Genomic DNA, 22,022 nt, shown 5'->3' with positions numbered 1-22,022 from the left:
CACTGATGCCCACAACTCAGGCACAACACTGGCTGCCCTGCTCCAGTGCTTGTGTGAGGAAGCCCTTGTTTCTAAACCTATCTCGTTACAAACAGTTGTTTGAGAAGCTATTCATTCTCCCATGTTAGGGAAAATCAGGACTGACCTGTATCCAACAGCTGGTTAGGTTTGCAGGGACAGGTAATTCTTCATAGGGTCTCCTGCACACCCAGAGTCACAATTCAAATGAGTTACGTTCCTGATCCTTGGCATCAATTGGCAGAGATGGGTTTTAATGTTCACTTGAAGCAAGCAGCCACTGCCCTGGGTTATCTGCCTCCCATTTGAGTAGGTGGAAGAGGTAGGACTTCAGGCTATTGGTATGAGCCTTGCTACCTTTTTTGCAGGGCACAGAGGCCGTCCCTCACTAGCCCACCAGTTTTTGTGCGTTTGAGGCCATCTATCATTCCCAACCCTCAGTGTCCCCTTTGGATAGCCATGGTCCCCCAGACCCAGTCACAGCTGGATTGCAGACTTGGTTAAGAGTATTATTTATTGTCATCCCAGCTCACTGGTTTTCAGTACCACCACACTCTCCCTTTCCACTCACAGGGAGGCAGAGCTTCCAGCCCCCACCCACACTTGGTATATATTTTCCTGCAGAAGCTGTTCTCCAGCTCCACGTCATCTCAGCTCAGGGCCTCTCATTTGCCCCTCGGGGTTTCATGACCCTTTCTTTCCCTAGTTTCCTTTCTCCCTGCAGTGGCGCAGCTGTGGACATCCTCAGCAGGTTGGAAGTCAGTGGTGAGGGTCATTGTGCATGCCATTCTATGTTCATTGTAGTGAGGAAGGCTGAGCCATCTTGCTGAATGCATCTAGACATCGCTAGGCAGGAGTTGCCCTTCACTCCCTGCCCCCTAGCCCCAGCCTGGAGCCTGTGAAGTCTGTAGGGGTAGCCTGTCCCATTCTGCCAGATCCATGTAGCACCCTGCCCCCACACCTCATTTCAAGGAGCGGGAGGTGACTGCCTTTGCTTGGACCTCTGTATGAACTGAAGGTGATATGATCTGACAGTTTCAGGGCCTTGTGACAGGAAGGAGGAAGCACCTGGAACACTCAGAGTCACAGAGCCATGGAGCCAGGGCTGCCCCCCCCCACACACACACCTCACCAAGTCAGGAGGAGCAACTACACTCACCGCCCCTTTTACAGGTTGCCCCAGGTTCCCTACTGCAGTGGTGCTAACATGCTGAAGCATCCAAGAAAAGCCTTCATATAACAAACAACAGGCACCTTCTAGATGGTTCCGTCTCTCCCTGGAGATATGCAGACTCATCGGATAAAAAGAGCCTCTGTTGTCAGTCTGTGTCGGAGGCATCTGTGAGGCCATCCTCCTTGGGGATGGATCCTTAAAGAGCCCCAGCAGGAACAGCGCTGGCATCTCTCTGAGTCTCCGTTTCAATTGTCCAAATGCCTCGCTTTCAGGTGCTGGTGCAGTGTTTTGATGAGGCAGTGTGTTATGCTATCATTCTAGCCCTTCACACTGTGAGAAGACTGAGGAGAAAGCAAGAGCCCCACCCCACACAATGACACTGGAGTGGAGAGGTGCCCTCCCCGGGAACCCACTCTCTTCACAGTACGTGACATGATTCAGATCCCTCTACTGTCACCTAGGGCTCCTCTATCTACTCTTGGCTGTAAACACAGTGGCCATGGGCTAAGAGATGCAGTCTGACTTTCTTTGCCAACATGTGCCGATGTCTGCCTTATCTTTGTCCCATGTATTAGTGACTTTTCTGGTGGTGACCAAGCTGACAAGAAGTAACTTAAGTGGATGGTTTTTGTTCTGTTTGGGCTCATGATGTGAGAGGGTACAGTGTGTCATGGTGGGATTCATGGAGGTGAGACTCCACACAGTTTCACAGACCAAGAAGTAGAAAGCAAATAGGAACCTGGGCTGTGACCCCTGAGACCTGTCCCACCGGGACACACTTCCAACCTGCTCATCTCCATTTTCTAAGCTGTCCATAGCATCCCTGAACAGCACCACCACCTGGGGACCATGTGCCATAACACATGACCCTGTGGGGGACAGTCCATGTTCAGACTACAACACCCAGAGCAAGACAATGCTGACCTGGACATGCTTGCTGGACATGGTAATCTGGGAATCTTAGTTTACACAGCAAATCTGACTCTAAACATGGTTCAGGCCCTTGAGGCAGCAGATTTTCCTGGATCTTTTGAGAGAGCTATGGATGCGATCACTCCTTATAGAGGGGAGATGGGGAGGCAGAGTTGGTCAGAGACGTAGGGGAGGGAGAGACATTCAAACCTACTGTATTGCTGTTAACTCTGAAGATGGAGGAGGAGGCCACAAGCCAAGGAGAGGAGGCAACTCCTAGAAAACTAGGAAAACAGAGGAATGGCTTTTCTCCTGGTGTGTCCAGGAGGAGTGTGGCTTGATTTGATGTGAGGACCTCTGACCTCCTGAGCTGTACGATGACAAGTGGTCTGAAGCCTGTGGCTGTTAGTGCTGTGGTTTATTTTTGTCCGGCGGTGACAAGAAATGGATACACCAGAGGGATGTAATTCATTTATATTATGCTCTCCCCAGGGATGGGTTCTTTCCACAGACTGATCTATGGCTCTGTTTTGAGGCTTAGGCTTGCTCGTCTATTAAACATCTTCTGGGTGTTTGCCTGGGCTTCATCCCTGCTGGGCGGAACCTACTTGCTTTTCCTCTGTGTGTCATGCTCAGGTCCTTATCCAGGTCAAAGCTTGGGTGCTTCTTCCTGACCCCATCCTGTGCTCTCAATAGCTGTGCCATGAAACACCAGGCTAGGCTTCAGGCCAGGATGTGCAGAGACTAAGGGTGCCTTGGGACTAAACCGGCTAAAATAGGCAGGGTTTGAAAACGGCCACACACAGGACAAACACAAGGGAGAATTGTTACCAGGTTAAAGCCCTGACCCATAAAACACCTTTGGTGAGTGTCCTCAGCTCAGACATTAGACAGTCTGTCCCATTCCTTGTATGTCGACTGTGTGTGTGTGTGCGTGTGCGTGTGTGTGTGTGTGTGTGTGTGTGTGTGTGTGTGTGTGTGTGTGTGTGTGTGTGTGTGTGTATCTGAGGTCAACCTCAGGTGTCATTCCAGGTGTATCCACCCTGTTCTCTCACTAGCTTGGGCTTGCTGATTGCTAGGTGGCTGGCCACTGAGTCCCGGGTCCACTTGTCTGTCTCCCAGTGATGGGATTACAGGCATGCGCCACCATATTAGCCTTTTGAATGTAGGTTCTGGAGATGGACGTCAGGTCCTCATGCACACAGTAAGCGCTTTACCAACGGGGCCCTCTCCCTATCTCTTAGTTCCTTCTTAGAGATTCCCTTTGTACTGAGAGGAGGGAGAGGAGGGGGGTGGGCAAGGGAGAGGAGTAACACCCTCAAGGTCCTTTAGCATCACTTGATCTTATTTTTAAAATAGCTGATCTTAGAGGCCACACGGCTGGGCAATGCGCTGTTAGTCTCCTGCTAGCTTGGCTGCAGATAACACTGCTGATGTGTAAGTCACGATGAGAACACCTGCTCAGGGTGCTCTGCAGACTGGCATCAAATTCCCAACCCTTCTGCCTCAGCGTCTGGAGTTTCCAGATCAGTGTGCTCCATCAGACCAGCTCTCCTTTGCAGGAATGGGACGCTGCTTTCACTGAAAATGCTGAGTCCTGACTCAAGCCTGTCCCATAGGTGACTGAAAGGAGACAAATGGCAGGTCCACCCAACGTGATAACTAAAGGCTGGAAACTCAGCATTGGCACAATCTGAAGAACGTGGAAGCCAGCAGGGACTTGGACATCAGTGGCCTGAGCAGTACATAAGGTCTATTTAATAGAGTGGTTCTCAGCCAGGGCAACTTGACCTCCAGGGCTGCAGCTGGACAGGGGCCAAGGATGACACTGAACATCATGTAACTTCAGGGCGGTGGTTTCCAGCCTCAGGTGTAAACAGTTTGTGGGGTTGAGAAGCCCTGGCCTGGTGCAGGTGCTGGGGACTTAGAGGAGGGAGCAAGTGTGACTTGGCAGGGCCAGCACCATGCTCCCTGGACCTTGAGCTACCTGTAAGATACAATGTCTTCTCATATAAGAAGTCCGTATGATGCATACACCTTATAGGACTTCTTGGGAACCAATGGGAAGGTGACTGGCTGTATTGACCAGTGTCTCCCAATTGACAGACCATAGTCATCTAAGTGAGGGACAACACACTTTTAAAAGCTACCTACTGTTTTTGTCTGGGTTAGTTCTTGGCCATGGCCTCTGTGGTATGGAAGAGAAGGCTGCAGTTCAGGGGAGGGCCTGGACCCAAGTCGGTGTGTCAGGCTTGTTGCTGGCATTTACCACCAACCAGCACGTGTGTCCCTTTGTCTATAAACTGAGAGAAGCATTGCTCTGTGGCTGCCTACGGGTGCGGTGGGGACAGCATGAGAGACACATTTGGAGTACCCTGAGGGGGCATGGAGGTCCCTCACTGCTTAGGGCTTACATACCTAGAACTTGGGATTCAGACAGTTGGTGCCCAAATCTCCTTTCTGCAGCTTCTAGCAATGAACCTCTGGGGAAATGCCTCAGTACCTCTGTGCTTAACAGTGGGGCCTGAAGAGCAGCTCTGGGCCCCACAAGGTGCTATGTGTGCACCTGATCAGGAGCACAACTGAGTGCATCAAGTCAGGCCAGGGGGAGCAGGTGGCCCAGGTTGCCTGCTATAGGTACATGGTGACAGCGAGGTGGGAAGCCAGGCCTCTGACTTAGTCCAAAGCGCTTTGTCCTGTGTCAGGGAAAGCGTGTGAGCCGGGAAGGTAGAAACAGTCACCACCCCGCAGCCCACCAGATAGATTTTTCTGGCACACCTCTGTGCAGTGGGGCTTGAAGACACAGTGGCAGAATTCATCTGTTATAAGATCCACAGGTGGGAAATTAGGTCCTGGTGGAGGAGAAGGTCTGCCCAGCAATGTCATGGCTCTCCATCTAACTGCCTCATTAAGCATGAACCTCACATGGCCTTAAGACTCTAAGTATGAGCCTTAGGAAACAGTGCATCCTTCCTCTCCCTTCAGAACAAGGAGGGTGTGATATACCTGACCTTGAACTTGCCTGAGGGAGAAAAAATGGCAGAACCGGCCATGGCCGCTCTGGACCTAGACTAAGCTCTTAACTCTCCACTCTACATTGTTATCTCTTAACCAGACCAAGGAAAAAAAGCAAGAATGACTAAGGAAGAAGTGACCTCATTTTACACCAGAGTTTCTGAAAATAGAATCTGGAGATGTTGACATTAGGCAGAATGTGTGGCTGCAGTCTTCCTGGACAGTCATTTCCCCTTTTCTGGACAGGAGCCCTGCGGTCCCTCCATCTCCCACCTGAACACCACCTAGCACAATAGCTAGACTCTTGTGGAGCAGGTATAAAGGCTGAGATCCATCATCTGGGCTCCCTGGGCCCTCCCCACAGCTCCCCTTCCCTGCTTCTGTTAAATGCTCTCGGTGCTGTGTGCCTGCAAGCCTGTCTGCATCCCTTGGTGGATGGACAGCTGACCACATCCCAAGGTGAGGCATCCCACTTGGTTCCCCAGAAGCAACCACACTCAGCTTCCTCACTTCTCAGATATGGGGATTTTTGCCTTCTGGAACTTTGAAGAGAGCTAGGAGCTTGGAGACTCCAGAGAGGGCTCAGTTCAGGCTCCGATAAGATGAAGCCAGCACCACCAAGATCGCTTCTATTTAAATCATTTTGGTCCACTGTCCCTTTGACTTCCTGTGTCTGTTTATTGAGAGCTATGATACCCTATTTCCAGGGACACACAGTAGGACAACAGGTATTAGTGCAAGGGACAACTGTGCTGGCTGTGTGGATAAGTCCTTTCCATTCTATCCCATTCTACAGAGGTGGGGACTGAGGACCAGCCAAGTTCTACAGATGTTCAAAGGTACAGCCTCAGTGGAGACTTCCAGAGCCAGGGTTTTGAAGTCAGACATCCAGGGCTCACATTCTGAGCCACCCCCATTCTGGCCTCCCTCCCTTTCTCTGTTGATGCTGGTGTGTATATGTTGGGGAAGGAGAGTATACTCACCGCATTGAGTCCACATAGCTGGTAGCTGGCCATGGTGATGACAACGGTGATGACCTGCCAGCGGACAAAATGCGCCCTCAGCAGCTCCAGCACCGACATCAGGCGGAGGTTCCTCTGCACACGGCTCTCGGCCAGTACCTCCTCCAGCTCTTGGGAGACATCTGCTTTGCCCAGAAATGTTTGGAAGGCTGTGAAGAAGGACCGACATTGGGATGTTGGCCCTCTAGGATGCTGGCCCTGAATGGGCCCTACTACCTGGACATACCCTTGTCAGGGGTCTTTGATCTCCTGGAGTCTATACCAAAACTGGGTTTGAAAATGGGGAGGTAGGGGCCCAGAGACATGCACCAATTTTTCCGAGGTCACCAAGTGGGCTGAGAAAGAAGCTGGGTCTCTTAATTCCCCCCCCCCCCAAACACAGAAAAGCAGAGCATGCCTGGTGTTCAAACCATCTTCCGGGACAGTTGTCCCATTTACCTTCTATTTACAGTCCTGCCCCTCATGCTGGGGAAAAATTGCATAGCATCAAGCATGTCAAACCTTGCTTAGAGCTCCCCCACCAGAACTGCTCTTCCTGTGAAAATTCATTGAGCACCTCCTGTGTGCCTGGCCCATTCTCACTGGATGTCTGGAGGTTGGCCACAAGTTTGCCAACCCCAACTTCGCTCTATGGGTGGAAGAGGATTGAACCTCATGACCCTCATTAGGACCCTTTTCACACGACCCTCTGGAATGTGGATGTCCCGAGTGTAATAGGTCTCAAACGGGAGAGTGAAGAGCTACACGCTCTCTTGACGGATGTATTTCCAAGTCAAGCATTGCAAATTCCCAGCCATTGGAGGAACTGTATTTTACCCCTTGTACAAGCAGACCCCTGAGAGTCTAACAGCCAGATTACACCGCATGCATTCGGAGTGGAAGCCTGAATATTCATTGCTCTCAGTCTTCCCCCTACAGGGAGAGGCAGCAGCAGCGAGGGCTCCTGTGGACAGTCCATTCCAGACACAGCAGGCAGTGTCCTTAATGACATGGCTCCTGCACCTCAGGCCTGTAAAATTGCTCTTTTGAAGCAGAAAAGTAAAGTGGCTAAGCCTACTCCAGATTTTCCAGGCGGCGAGGCCAGAAGGGCTCCAGCGGTACTGTGAGCAGCTTCCAAGTGTCTCTTTGGAAGATCTGATTTAATGGTTTTGCCAGCACTGATTGAGGGTACAGGTGAGAAGTGGCTGGATCTTCACTGCACACTAACCCACTGGATTTTCAAATTGTCTTCCGAGTTCAAGATGTAACGTCCACGTCATAAAACAGGCCCAGAGTTTGTGAGCAGGAAAATATGGCCCTCACTTCCTTGATATCCATATTTCCATTACAAAATATGGGAAGCTTTATCTCCCCCGCTTTCACCTTGAAGTCCACAGCCAAATTCAATGCACAGAGCTCATCATAATTTCCCTCCACAACCTCGTCCTTGCTGACATCTCCAGGGTCTGACTCTCTCTCCCTGCATTTTCTCTTCCCAGCATCCCCTCTTGCACTGTTACTGATTCTCTCAGCCCCCCCCCTCCCCAACACACACACCATCACCTGTCAGCACCAGGAGGTGCCTGGCAGAGAACAGGTGCCAGGGTGATGTTTGTTAGCGTGGCTCAGATGGTAAATCTAGAACCTTCCACCTGGCGGTGGTGGCGCATGTCTTTAATCCCAGCACTCAGGAGGCAGAGGCAGGCAGCTCTCTGTGAGTTCAAGGCCAGCCTGGGCTACAGAGTGAGTTCTAGGAAAGACGCAAAGCTACACAGAGAAACCCTGTCTCAGAAAAACCAAAAAAGAAAAAAGAAAAAACAAACAAACCACAAAACCAACCTATATACTTGAAGTTTGGAGAGATGGCCCAGTGGTTAAGAGCACTGGCTGCTCTTCTAGAGGACCCGGGTTCAATTCCCAGCACCCACATAGCAGTTCACAACTGCCTGTAATTCCAGTTCCAGGGGATCTGACACCCTCACACCAATGCACATAAAATAAAGTTTAAAAAAATTTTTTTAGAACCTTCCCCCACAACAGGGATCTCCACTTTGGTACCAAGGACATCTTGGACTGAGTAGCTGCAGTGGGAGCATTGGTACATGGTAGGATGTTCGACACTGTCCCTGGATTCTACCCACAGTTGTGATGATCTAAAAGACCTCCGGATATCGCCAAGCACCTCCTGGGGTGAGGCAAAGAGTAAGAGGCTCCTGGCTCCTCCCAAAGGGACACACACACACACACACACACACACACACACACACACATGCACACGCACGCAAACACACATACGCACACCTGTCCTACACTCTAGCATAACCCTTCCTCTGTTCCAGTATAGGGCAGTCCTCAGGACCCTAACCACTAGGTTACCCTTTGCTCGCTAATTTTCGACTATGTTTGAGCTGCATAATCCCTGCTTTCTGTGATTGCTCTGAATGATGGCACTGTTGCTGGGGCTTTGGTTTATTTGGGTTTGGGGTTTTTGCTATAGCAGGAGACCCTCTCCAACCAGAGATGTTTTTATGAGAATGACAACCTGGGGCTAAGCTGTATGGGGGGGGGGGTACTGAAGGGTGTCCCAGGCATCTAGAGGAGGGGAACTTTTAGCAGCTGAAGAACATCCTGGAATTTGAGCAATGCAGACATCCATGGACACATGTGCTCGTTGCTCTGTCTTCTTTGAAATTTCGGTGCCTGTCCACCTTCTTGCTCATCGAGCTTCAGCTTAGTCTCCATCTCCTCCAAAGAGAAACAAGCACAGGAATGCAGGCCTGGGCCTGGGGTTGGGGCGAGGCTCCAAGGACATCCTGGGCCTAAGCTCACGATGGGGGTGCAATGGTTAGGCTTCACTGACCGTTTGATTGAGCTTAGGATCATCTAGGAGACAAACTTGTGGGCATGTCTGTGGGGAGTTTCTAGACTGACTTAACGTAAGGCAAGGAGACTCATTTAGCTGTGGGTGGCATCATCCATGAGCTGGAGTCCTGGACTCAATAAAAAGGAGAATCCCAGCCGTGGTCTCTCTTCTTCTTGACTGTGGATGTGGTGTGGCTCATGCTCCTGCCGCCGCCGTGGCTAGCACAGCTCCTGTTGTCCTCCCTCCCCTGACAGGATGGACTGTGCCCACCCAGCAGGAGCCCAAATAAGCCCTTGTTTCCTGAAGCTGCTTCCCATCAGGTAGTTCGTCTAACTGATACAGAGGAAGAGACCAATATTTCTGGGAGCCCAGAAGGTGTCTGCATGCTCTCAGAGCTGAGTTCACAGTAATAAAACCCAGCTCTCCAGTCCCATGATGCTGTGGGACTTTCCCTGAGGAGACCTAAAGAAATATCTCATCCAGATGGGTGGACAGTGGCAGACCAAAGAAAGGTCTTGGTTCAAGTCCAGTTTGCTGAACCAACGAGCTTATTGGGGCCATTTATAGGAACATGGGGCACTCAAAGGCAGAGTGGGATGCCACTGAGTTGCCCCTCTTCAGTGACTGTTTAACACTTATATAGTGAGACCAAAAGTACAGGACTCAAAGACAGCTCCACCACTGAGATGCCCCGCCTCAGTAACACTTACATAGTGAAACCAAGAACACAGGACGCAAGGTCAGCCCCACCACTGAGAGACCCTTCCCCAGCAACTGATTAACACTTATATAGTTAAACTCTCAGGGGGATTCTCTTGAGGCCCTGACGAAGGCCTTGTAAGGGTCTCATGGGCCTCTCCCCTCCCTCCACAGTGGAGTTAATGGATATGAGCTCTCAGGAGGGCCATCATGGATGCTTTGCTTCAAGATGGTGGTGTCACGTCCAACTTGGGGAAACAGTATGGATACGCTGCTCAGCCTCATTCACCTACACCAGAGAGACTGACAAAGCCTGTCCCTTCTCCTTGTTGTCTGTCCCCTGTGTCACTGTGGCAGGTGCAGTTCACTGCCTCTTGCAGCTTACCGTAGCCCCTCTCCGGCAGGGCTGTCCCCGCCTAAGGCAGGGCTTGGTCCCCAGCAGTGAGCACCCATGGAGTGCCCTTGGCTAATGACGGAACAAAAACAACAAAGAAAAGCAGGACACCCGGATTCCTGGTGCCACACTGTCCCTGGAGCTGATGGGTTGCCAGGTGGGAGTGTTGTGGGGGTAAGGGGTAGAGGTCCTGGTCACCACAGCTGAACTTGCCTCTGGATGAGCCCCAGCCACCAACTTCCCTTCTTTTTTCCAGCTTTCCTTCCCTGTACCACTTCCTAGCTGCCATCCTTACTCAAAGAAGGCCCAATATGCCCTCACAACCTGGGTCAGAGAACAGTTATCTGCTCTAAACGCCTTGTGGTCATTTAGGTACCACATCTCTGAGCCTTGCTGGTTCCAATTTTTTATTTTATGTATCATATTTTCTATTTAACTTTATGGCAGGATCTTACTATATATAACCTAGGCTGGTCTCAAATTCAAGAACACCCTGCCTGCTCTAGCCTCATGAATAATAGAATTATAGCCATGCAACCCTGTGCCAGGATGCCTTCCATCTCTAGAGTCCAGGAACTCCTCCCTGCCCAAAGCTCAGGACCTCGGCATCTCCAGTGGGGTCACTCGTTTCCAAGGTCTCTTCTCCAAGGTGATCAGGCTGATGGCCTGTATGGGGGCCCTATCCCACAAATGCAGCTGAAGTTCCCAACTGGGGCACAGAGCTCTGTCTGAGCTCCCTCCTCCCTGCTGCTCTGGATGCTGCTCTGGAGAAGGCATTACCCCACTCTATAGACTTGCCTCTGTGCCTGGCCCATGCTGTTCCTTCTGTCTGGGACACCCACCACTTCGCCTGCCTGGAAGAGTCTTTTCTGAGGATGTGTTGGCAGACATATCTCCCAGGAGGCCTCCTTGTCCCATCATAGCTCCCCCATAACCTTTTCTCCTCTGGCTTTCTTTGCCCCTGTGTCTGCCTCTCTGGGGGAACTTCTTTCAATCTTGACTAGGGTGATCTGTCTTCATGCCTGAAGTGTTTTATTCAATGAGTAATCTCCCCCGACAAAGGGACAATGTAGGGGACACTGCCATATGATGGGAAGGATGTGGGCCTGGGAGCCACGATGGCCTGGGCTTCACATCCTGCCCTGCCTCCCTTGTGTGACCTAGGACTAGTTAACCACTTCCTATCTGCTATACTTGATTCCATAAACTAGAAATGATAAAGCTCAGCTATCAGGTTGTTTGGGGACTAAAGTCACTTTTACCCACAGAGGTGGGACACAATTGATGTTCAACAAATAATAATTTTCACTATCATTTGCTGCGGAGCTGTTTTGCATGCACGGTCCCCTGACATGTTCTGAATGAATGAATGAGCACAGAACTCCTGCTACAGGAACAGGAAGCATGACAGAAATACAGATGTGGAGAGCGGCAGGAATGGGGGAAGTATGTTAAATGTCTATCTACCAATTAAGTCAGCAAAGAAGCCTAGAGCTGGCCTGGCTTCCTCCTCACTGCTCTGCAGGCTGTGTCCTAACAGCCAATACGTTTGAGGGTAAGTCCCCCATAACAGCTCACGAGGGGACTGAGAGTGAGCTTGCATGTCTTACAGGGCCTCTGAGAGCCATGCTGCTGCTGTGAGCTCCATGCTAGCCCAGGGAACCCTGATGTGTTGGACTGTGTAGGGCCTCACCAGCCCTGTGGGTGCTCATTAGTACCAGCAGGAGCTCACTTTGTGGGAGACCACCACGGCCCTTGGCTGGACTCTGAATCCTGTGCCAAGAAGTCGGGAAGCAGCTTCCTGTCTTCAGCCTCTTTGAACAAATTCACACGTTCTCCCCTCCCTAGGGCCACACACTTGCAGTCAGTCTGGAAGAAAGGACTCTGAAGGCTGTGGGGCAGGGTGCAGCTGCAACCTGGGAGATTAGAGCTAGAACAGTTCTGCTTTCCCAGACACCATGTTAGTCAGCTTTCAGGGTCCCTGGCCTGATCTCTCGTTCTAATAAGTTCTAAGGATCGCCGGTCTCCTTTGGGAAATGAAGGAAGGGCTTCTTAATGAGAAAGTCTCTGAGCTAATTGGCAGAAACCGTAGCCTCATTCAGTCCATGCTCAGAACATTTCCTGAGTCACTGATCTGTTCCTGATGCTGTGCCATGTGCACATGGAGGATCAAAAGCTGCAGAGCCCAAGGAGGTGGTGTCCTTATTGCGCAATCATAAGATGTGTCCCCTATAGTGATTTGAATTCAAATGGCCCTCATAGGTTCCTGTTTAAATACTTCTTGGACCTGTTTGGGAAGGGTTAGGAGGTGTGGCTTTGTTAGAAGAACTGTATCACTGAGAACAGGCTTTGTGGTTTCAAAAGATTCATTCCCAGTTCACCTTCTGCCTCCTACTTGAAGATCAAGATGTGAGCTCTCAGCCGTTTCTACCACTATGCCTTTGCTTGGCCATCATGGACCCTAACTCTCCCAAACTGTAAACCCAATTAAAGGTTTTCTTCTATAAGCCTTGGTCATGGTGTTTCATCACAGCAATATAATTAATTAATAAATCCCACTGCATAATCATGTCACATTTTCCCATGTGGGCTTAGAGTTATTTCTGTACTAGGAAAGGCTGCATGTTTCCTTGACCCAAACACTGGGTGAACGCAGTTGGTGGATCAGGGTTGTATGCATAAGCTGCTCTCTGATTATGTCCCTACATGGCGGCGATGCCAGGTCTATGGATCAGGACCGACCCTTGGGACCTTATTTCACTTCATTACCTCCTTACATGTCCATCTGCAGGCACAGCCACTCTGTAGGCTTGGAGCCCTGTGGTGAATTGGGGGACACATAGTTCAGTCTGTGGAACCTGCTGGAGTTCTTTTCCATTGCTGTCATGGATTTCTGAGTCCCCACATCCTGCCAGGCCAAGTCTGGGTCAGACTTTCAGCCCTGAGCTCTTCCAGATCAATGAAGTGGTGTCTGGAGCTATGGGTGTGCCTCACAGACAGAGCTGAAGTCAATCACAGCCCAATGCTGCACTTCAAACACCCCCCATAACAGAACCCTGTATTTAAAACACAGAGAGCTGGGGCCATCCCAGAATGCTGCCCCTTAGCTGTGAGGCCTGGACAAATCATCCCTGCCTCGAGCCTTCTTCCTCAGGCTTGATGCAATGGCCAAGGCAATGACTTGGTGTCTGCAAAGTTCACTCATGTCTATGGCCTGACTGTGCAAACATATGAGATACACACACACACACACACACACACACACACACACACACACACACACCAGGGTTGTGGTGGTTCATCTCCACTGTCAACTTCACTAGATTTAGAATCACCTAGAAGACACACTTCTGGATGTGTCCTTGAGGATGTTTCCCAAGAGGTTTATCTAAGGAGGGAAGACCTACCCTGAGTGTGGATGGTACCGTCCTATGGCTTAGGACCCCAAACAGAAGGAAAGGGAGAAGTGGAGAAAGAGAAGTGAGCATCGACATTCATGTCTCTCTGCTTCCTGGTGCCGAGAGATGTGAGAAGCAGCTTCATGTTCCTGTCACATGCCTTCCCTGCCATGATGGACTGTACCCTCTGACCAGGACCCAGAATAAATGATTCACCCCTTACACTCCTGTCAGACAAGTAAGGAATACAGAAGCCGCCTTATGACCATACCTCCCTATTCAAACTCTGCCTTTACCACTTCCTTGAAGATTCTGGGCCTCAGTTTTCTCACCAGGAAACTGGAGATAATAATGTTGGGGTTGTTGCTAGTACTGAGGGAGGGAGAATGCAGCCAGCACACACATCATTAGAATGCTACCTGGCTGCTACTGAGCAATGGGCACTATAAATAAACAACAGGGGCTAGGGATGTAGCTCAGTGATAGAGCCCTTGCCTAGCATGTGCAAGGCCCTGGGTCTGGTCGTCCGTACTGTGTGTGTGTGTGTGTGTGTGTGTGTGTAATCAATACACTGATAATTGCAGTAGGTGCTGGCTACATTCTCCCTCCCTTGGCCTTCCCTTCCTTTTCTTTGTCTAGACAGTGGGTACAAAATACTGTAACTTTCTGTTGTGGCTTAAGTTGTACACTTGTAATCATATAGTACCTGTGAATGTGAGCAAAATACTGTAACTTTCTGTTGTGGCTTAAGTTGTACACTTGTAATCATATAGTACCTGTGAATGTGAGCAAAATACTGTAACTTTCTGTTGTGGCTTAAGTTGTACACTTGTAATCATATAGTACCTGTGAATGTGAGCTCTGGAAACAGTCACCTGGTATGTGGTGGTGGTGGTGGTGGTGGTGCTGCTGCTGCTGCTGCTGCTGCTGCTGCGGTCGTCCTGGGGTGGCCTGGTTCATCTGACTCCTGTCTTTGTAGGCAAAGGAGAATGGAGAACAGATAATGGGGCTCACTGAGACTGTAAGCATGGAGAAGGCTGGGAGATGCAGCTGCCAGCCAAGGCACCCTGTGGGTGTGGGAACACTTGGAGTACCAGAAGACTAAGTATGAGGCAGCACTGGGGTTGCAGGAAGACTAAGGATGTGGGATGACTGAGGATGCTAGGTACTAAGGATATGAAAGACTAAGGGTGCTGGGGCACTAAGGATACTGTCCACCAGCTAACAGAGAAGTGGGGCTCTGTCAGTACTGTGACTTCCTACTTCTGGTCCCCAGAACAACTGCACAGAGTTAGTTATGCATAGTTAGTTGATCTGAGCTGGCAGCTTTTGACGCTGCGCTGTGGTGACAGCCATACTTTATCTCTTTGATCTCTTGCAGAGTGAAGCCCAGATTGGTCTGGAGGCTTCTTTCCCATGACAAAGCAGGCAAAGGAATGTCACACGGAACACTCTGTGATCCCGTGTAGAGAGATGCTCTGAGCTCTTTGTTATGCACAGTGTAGGACTAAAGACTTCTAAAAACAGGAGCTTTGTCAAGCCATTTCTCTTCAACTGCTACCGGTATTTAAGAGCAGGACATCATGGGGCTTCCAATACAGGGTCAAGGTCTCTTCCTTATCACAGCTGTGAAAGGGTGTAGAAGGAGGTGTTGAGGTTCTATGGAGCTTCATACAATTTTACTGTGATTGGGTCTGGACCCTCATGGCCTGTATGAGGGTGTGGGAGACCCCACAGTGTGGAGAAGCCAGCCGGGTAATCATTGTTTTCCTTTGTGATCAGCACATAGTGATAAACTGTTTTTGTACAGTTTACTAGTCAGTGAATTGGATAATGATTAGCAAATTGGAGGATGATAATTTTGTCTTTTGGTTGAATTAATCTGACAAATATACAGATTCCACCAAGGATTCAAGGTGTGGTGGTGTATGCCTGTAACCCCAGCCCTAGTGAGGAGGATGCTGGGGGCACCAGGAGCTGAGGGTCATCATGGCTACTGTGGTGATTTGACATGTCCCCCATGGGCTCATGCATTTGAATACTAGGTCCCCAGTGGATGGTGCTCTTTGGGGAGGCTTAGGAGGTGTGGCCTTGCTGGAGGAAGTGTGTCACTGGGAGTGAGCTTTGAGAGCTTAAGGCCTTGCTCGACTTCCAGTTTGTTCTTTCTGCTTTGTGCTCGTGGTTCAAGATGTGAGCCCTAAGCTTCTGCGCTGGCTGCCATGCCTCCCTGCCATGCCGGGCTCTTATCCTTCCGAACTGTAAACCCAAATAAACTCTCCTGTGAGCTGCCTTGGTCATGGTGTTGTATCACAGCAACAGAAAAGTAACTTTTATAGTTATAGAGTGCGTTTGAGGCCAGCCTGGGGCTAAAAGAGACTGAGTCAAAAACAAAACAAAACCAAACAAAAACCAAACAAAAAAATTCCTCAAAGAAATTGAAGACTTAAAAACCAACAGAGACAGCACAAACCGAGATGTGACACAGTGGGAACACTGCCTGTGCTTCAGTCACAGGGCATCGCAAGTTCCAAGGGCACTGGCTGACAACGCCTGGCAGAGCACAAATTTAACAAATAATTAATTAATAGTAATTAACAACAATATCTCAAGGTAAGGGGGCATCTCTGGAGGAGCGTGAAAGTAGCAACTTTTAAATGAAATCACGCAAATGAAAAGAGATCTTTGGAAGTGTTTCTGTTTGGTAGTCAAAATTGTGTACTCAGACTGCCAATGAGAATTCTTGTATCTGTACACCAGGGCTGGGGAGATGGCTCAGCGGGTAAGGAGCTTGACAAAAAAAGGAGATCTCAGTTCAGATCCCAGAACCCAGGCAATGCCAGACACAGTAGTGTGTGTCTGTATGACCAACACTCCTATGGCAAGATGGGAGGTGGAGACAGAATCCTCAGGTGACTCTGGCACACACAGCAGCAAACAACAGAGACCCTGTCGAGAACTGCTGTATGGCCACCTGTCCCATGTGTTTGTGTGTGTGTGTGTGTGTGTGTGTGTGTGTGTGTGTGTGTGTGTGTGTGACAGAGAGAGAGAGAGAGAGAGAGAAAGAGAGAGAGAGAGAGAGAACTCTCATCATCTTGCAAAGAGTTGTTTTTTTAATTCCTACTTTAAAATAATCCAAACAAGTTCTGTGAGCTTGGCAAAATTGCAGTTGTCTATATAAAAAGTGGATTTCTTTAGACTGTTTCACCAGGGTGGACTGATTGACACTGGGGAAGATGGAAATTTAGGGCCACACTTCCATTTCCCCAGATGCTTTGTTCTGGGGATGGAGCTGGGCAGTAAATGAGATACACTGAGCAGCAGCCTCACCTCCTCCTTCTGTAGGGCTCTGTGAGTTCATCTTACTGCTAAGGCCGATAATGAAAACTGATTTGGCTTCTGCTTGCTCACTTTAGAAAAGAGACATGTTCTCTCTCTCTCTCTCTCTCTCTCTCTCTCTCTCTCTCTCACACACACACACACACACACACACACACACACAGAGAGAGAGAGAGAGAGAGAGAGAGAGAGAGAGAGAGAGAGAGAACATTCTGCAGACTTCTTGCCTTTATCTAGTTCACCTGTGACCCACCCATGAGGTGACTAGGTTAGCATTGTCATTCTGCAGGTAAGAAAGGAGAAGGGACTTGGCCTGAGAGGGGGTACCTGAAAGCACAGGCTGGGAAGTCTGTGTGAGGAGACTGCAGATGTGAAGGCTTGAAGGCCAACAGCACAACACATGTCATAGGGAAATTACCTGGGACAGACAGGTCAGTCTCACTGGACTTCTGAGCAGCCCCTGCAGGAATAGCTCCCAGGATGTCCCCACAGCAGGGCTGGATGCTTGTCTGAAGAGAATTAACTCCCCATACATCCACATTGCACTGTACATGGGCTGGATGGGCTCCTGGCCAAGGAGAACATATGGTGTGTTGAAGGCTGGGAAATGTCTGTACACTTCTGTGCTCACAGCTGTCTCACAGCTGGGTGCCAATTGCAGTGGACCATTAGAAAATAAGCCAGGGACAGAAGAGGCCAGGATCATCCCTGAGGCTAGGTGCTCCTGAAGTCTCTTTCTGAGCATCAGAAATGGTACCTGGGAGCTATCTTAGTTGACAAGAGCTGCTGGAGGGAATATCCCGGATGGGGCTGAGACAGTTTCACTGTCTGGAGGCTGGAAGTCTGAACTGAAGGTCCCATTGAGTTAGTTGTCTGGGCTGGTGTATGGCCGTATGGCCACCTGTTCTATGTGTTGTGTGTGTGTGTGTGTGTGTGTGTGTGTGTGTGTGTGTGAGAGAGAGAGAGAGAGAGAGAGAGAGAGAGAGAGAGAGAGAGACAGACAGACAGACAGACAGACAGACAGACAGACAGACAGACAGACAGAAAGAGAGAATGAATACTCTTGTAATAAACACTCTTGTCTCTCTTGTAAAGACACTAATAGCATCCTTGGGGCCCCACCTTCATGACTCCATTTAATCTGATCACCTCCCAAGAGCCTCACTTCTGAATGCCATCATGCTGGGGCTTAGGACCTCCATACAGGGGCATGAAAACCTTTAGTCTCTAGCAGGAACTTGGAGCCAGACCTCAGAAGTGTCTTAACCTTTGTTCTCTCCTCTTCTCACTTTCTCAATGCTGTTTCGCATCCGGAGTCCTCGGCCAGGAGGCACTCCTGGCTTTTGCTCCTGCAGCCCCTGGCTGCCAGTTTCATCAGGTGAGTTCTAAGAGCTAACTTTAGTATGGGCTGCTCTGTACCCAGAAACACAAACAGGGCTGTCTGTGATTGCGGCTTTCCCACCTGGAGCCCGAGAGGAAGATTATTTCCTCCAGCTTCTGTCTCTGTATAGGGGAGGCCCCAGGTACAGGAAACTCTGGGCAGGGAGGTGTTGGGGTGCACGCTGCAGCTAAGCAGCAGCTGCCATGGTGACTTCTGTCCTCGCCCAGCCCTGTCAGCACTGGAAGCTGTTGGAAACACTACTGACCTTGGGACATTTCTTGGCAGAGGCTGGGTATGGGTAGGGCACTTGCTGTCCTTGGTAAGGCCAGAATAAGGACATGGGCAGGAGCTCTGATATGAAAGCATCAGCCCAGCAAAGAAACTTCCTGACTCATGTGTCTAAGGATGGACTGGCATGGGGACTGTGAGTTCTTCATCCCCAGAAGTGTACAGGGCTACCTCAGAGGTGCTGTAGATTCAGGCTCCAGCAGGAAGACAGATGGGCAAGGGGATCTCTGACTATGTGTCTGCTCTGTGGATGATGGGACCAGGTGAGGTGATAGCTTCTGATGGGGAGGAGAGGGCAGGACAAACACCTTCCATTTTAACTTGTTGACTCCAGGGAAGAGGTGGTCTCAGACACCTGTAGTTGGCAGCTCATCTCAGAAAGACATTAGCCTATGGAGAATGGCCCTCCATGAGTCCATTTGCCCATGTCATTCAAAAATAGTCCATCCCAGGCCTCTCCCAGGCACTTTTTATACCCTTTCTTCAATTTGAAAGCAAGCAGTCTCCTACAGCTCTCATGTCATTCATATTCCTGGCCATTCTCTAGTCATTAGCTCTAAAGAATTTGCCGGGCGGTGGTGGCGCACACCTTTATGGTGGCGCACACCTTTAATCCCAGCACTCGGGAGGCAGAACCAGGCGGATCTCTGTGAGTTCGAGGCCAGCCTGGGCTACCAAGTGAGTTCCAGGAAAGGCGCAAAGCTACACAGAGAAACCCTGTCTCGAAAAACCAAAAAAAAAAAAAAAAAAAAAAAAAAGAATTTGAAAAAGGAGAACATGTTCATTTCTCATCTGGAACAAAGCCTGCTGGGTGGGCCAGTCAGCTTCTGGGCTGGAAGTGGTGAGGAATTCAGATCTAGTGCCACTTACAGACTCACAATGACCAAAGCAGAACTGGAACCCCAGGGAATTGGGAGCCTGATGTTAGCTGTACCTGCTACGTGCACCTCACAGACCTTCTCCCTATTGCAACAGCCTTAGAATGTGGGTGCTGCTATGTGCGCTACCCTCCAGGGACTTGGGTAATCCTCAGATGACCTCAGGTATCTGATCACTTTTTCCTCACACCCTGAAAGAACATTGAGAAAATCCCATAGAACAGAGAAGCTAAGAGGAGACTTGCTTCAGTTCCGTTTAGCTTCAGCCTTTATGGGCTGTTGTGCGGTGGGGGTGGGCCACACAGACCTACCAAGTAAGAGAAGCATGAGGCAGGGTTGCTGCTGCAAGGGGAAGCTAGAGAAACAGTACCGTGAGGGGGGTGCACATGAGCCGCACTAGGCCACTGCCAGCTCTGTGCTTACCGCCTTTTAGCATTTAGGAAACAAGGAACTGAGAGATCAAGTCCCTCAGGAGAGCGGGAATTTCCACTCTTGCGCCGCTGTGAGTCTGTGTGGGTGATGTAAGCTCAGGTCAAGGGATGGCAATGACAGGAGGTGGTCAGAGACAAGATGACCCACTTTTGCACTATCATGTCCCCTGTGCAAGAGTTTAGGGCCACCTCTAAACAGAGGGAACACCCTCTTTCTCTAGGACTATCGCTTTCCCTGAGGTGGAATTTGTCTACCCTGGTATGGGCGCTCATGGCATTCATCTCGCCATAGGCACGGCTTCAAGTGGGCCAAAATATCATGATGGCCACATGCTCCTGCGGGATGGGAGAGGAAGAGGTAGCTCTGCCTCTGTCCCTGTGTGAGCTGGACAGTCATGTGACAGTTGGATATGTGGCTGTTTTCAGGAAGGAATTACAATGAACACAATACAGACTGAACTCACATGCTCCTGGAGGGCCATTCTGAGCTGGGGTGCATGAGAGGACTGCCCCTCATGAATGGGAGGCTTGAGCAAGAGCACTGGTTTAAATCAATTAAATAAACACACACGATTCCTCCCTGGTCTGCAGGTGCTTGATCCAGCCACACATGTCCACAGGCTTAGCATCAACCTGACTGCACACATCCCACAATTATCCTCACTTGGTCCATGCCAATCATCTTCCTGCCCGTTCAACTCTCACCTCCTTCAGGAAGCTCCCCCTGTTCTCCCTGGGAACCCAGGGCTTCTCTTCTGTGGCTCTTGGCACAGGATAACACTACTCTGACCTTCGAGGACATCGGGTTCCTGGTGGACTCTCTTACAGACTATAGGCTTCAGCGCTCAGGGCCCTGCCTGGCTTTGCTCCTTATCTTATGCTCAAGGTTCTGTATCCTGGGGCACTGATGAGAGAGTCAATGGAGAAACCAATTCATTGCTTTTTTTCTAGCTGCCAGGAAGCTCAGAGATATTTGGTGGCTCTTCCTAGAAAAATGACAGAACTATTTCCTGTGGCCCAGCCATTGTCAGAGCCAGGTTGGAAGCACTTCATGTCAGTTACATAATTAACCCAATGAGCTCAGTGCCACAGATGGGTACACAGGCGAGTCTCCTTGACTGTTCCTTGCTTCCATGTCGCCTGGGTTGCCTGACTCACAGCCCCATCCTGCCTTCTTGAAAGTCGGGCTCCTTCAGCCAAGTCCTTCTCATGTGATGTCCCCTGGTTCTCCCTCTGCCTCCAATTCTACTTTCTAGAAGGATCCTTGTGATTGTACTGTCTCCTCTTAGGCCGAGGCTCTTCCAGTCTGAATCTCGCTGATGGGCAGCCTCAGTTCCATCAATGACCTTCATTCCTTTGTTTTGTGCCACCTTTAGTCTTGACTGTAGGCAGGATGGGGTTGAGAGCCACCCAGGGGATTGATATGGTTCACTCTGGGTGTGTCCCGAGGATTAGATCAAGAGGCTCTGAGATGATGAACAGTTTAATCCATGGATGGATTTAGAACGTGACTGGTCACAACATCCTACTGTGATGGCCAGAGGCCTCTGAAACCGGCCTTCTCCTTATGTTGTTTGTTTTAGGTATTTAGTCACAGGGGTGCAAAGACTGATGAACACACCATGTCTTTACCTCAGGTTCAGGCTCTGGAAAGTAGAAAGTAGACCTCTTTTCAGGAGAGGATGGGGGAAGTCATTTTTCTGCCTTCCACACTAGCACTTTGAGAACCTCAAAACAGTGGGGGTCATCTGTAGAGCTGGAAGACTTGCTGAGATTTTGTAAATGTTCCCCTTGTTTATAAGGCAGAATTCAAGGCTCTGAGAGGCTTGGATGCTGAGCCACAGGAAGGTAGCTTAGTCAGTGCCCTGTGCCACTTCACCTGCTTAGTCAGAGGGACTAGGCCACGGAGGAGATGGAGACATCATGTGTCCACGGAGTGATGAGAGCAGACACTGCCCCAGCACTGGACCCCGATGACCACACCAGGCTTTGGAAGGCGGATATGCTCACCACGGTACTATCAACGTTGCACCAACACACTATGCTTAGTGTTTCCTTTAACCACGCTGCTCCTCCTGTCAACCTCGAAATGAGCTGAGAATACAAGCTTTCCTCAGACCATTGAAACACTTTGTTCTAAAGCAGAGCCCAGATCCTCTGGGATGGCTAGGGCTGAGGCCCAGAGAGTCAGACCTGCATGAACCCTCCATGCAGAGGTCAAGATGGATGAAGAC

At 50.0% G+C, this 22,022-nt stretch overlaps 1 protein-coding gene across 13 annotated transcripts in view; it reads right to left on the bottom strand.

Moving 5' to 3' along the window:
• Positions 1-22,022, bottom strand: part of Slc2a9 (solute carrier family 2 member 9) — a 155,785-nt gene that overhangs the window by 54,915 nt on the left and 78,848 nt on the right. For all 13 annotated transcript variants that reach the window (XM_042285917.2, XM_076545667.1, XM_042285920.2 and 10 more), the window contains one exon: positions 6,103-6,290. In XM_042285917.2, the coding sequence (XP_042141851.1) occupies positions 6,103-6,290 (188 nt within the window). The remainder of the gene's footprint in view (positions 1-6,102; positions 6,291-22,022) is intronic.

This window comes from Peromyscus maniculatus, chromosome 10, assembly GCF_049852395.1.
Source record: "Peromyscus maniculatus bairdii isolate BWxNUB_F1_BW_parent chromosome 10, HU_Pman_BW_mat_3.1, whole genome shotgun sequence".
In the NCBI taxonomy this organism is placed as follows: domain Eukaryota; kingdom Metazoa; phylum Chordata; class Mammalia; order Rodentia; family Cricetidae; genus Peromyscus; species Peromyscus maniculatus.
Note: the sequence above shows the minus strand (reverse complement) of the source record. Positions and strands in the feature narration are given on the sequence as shown.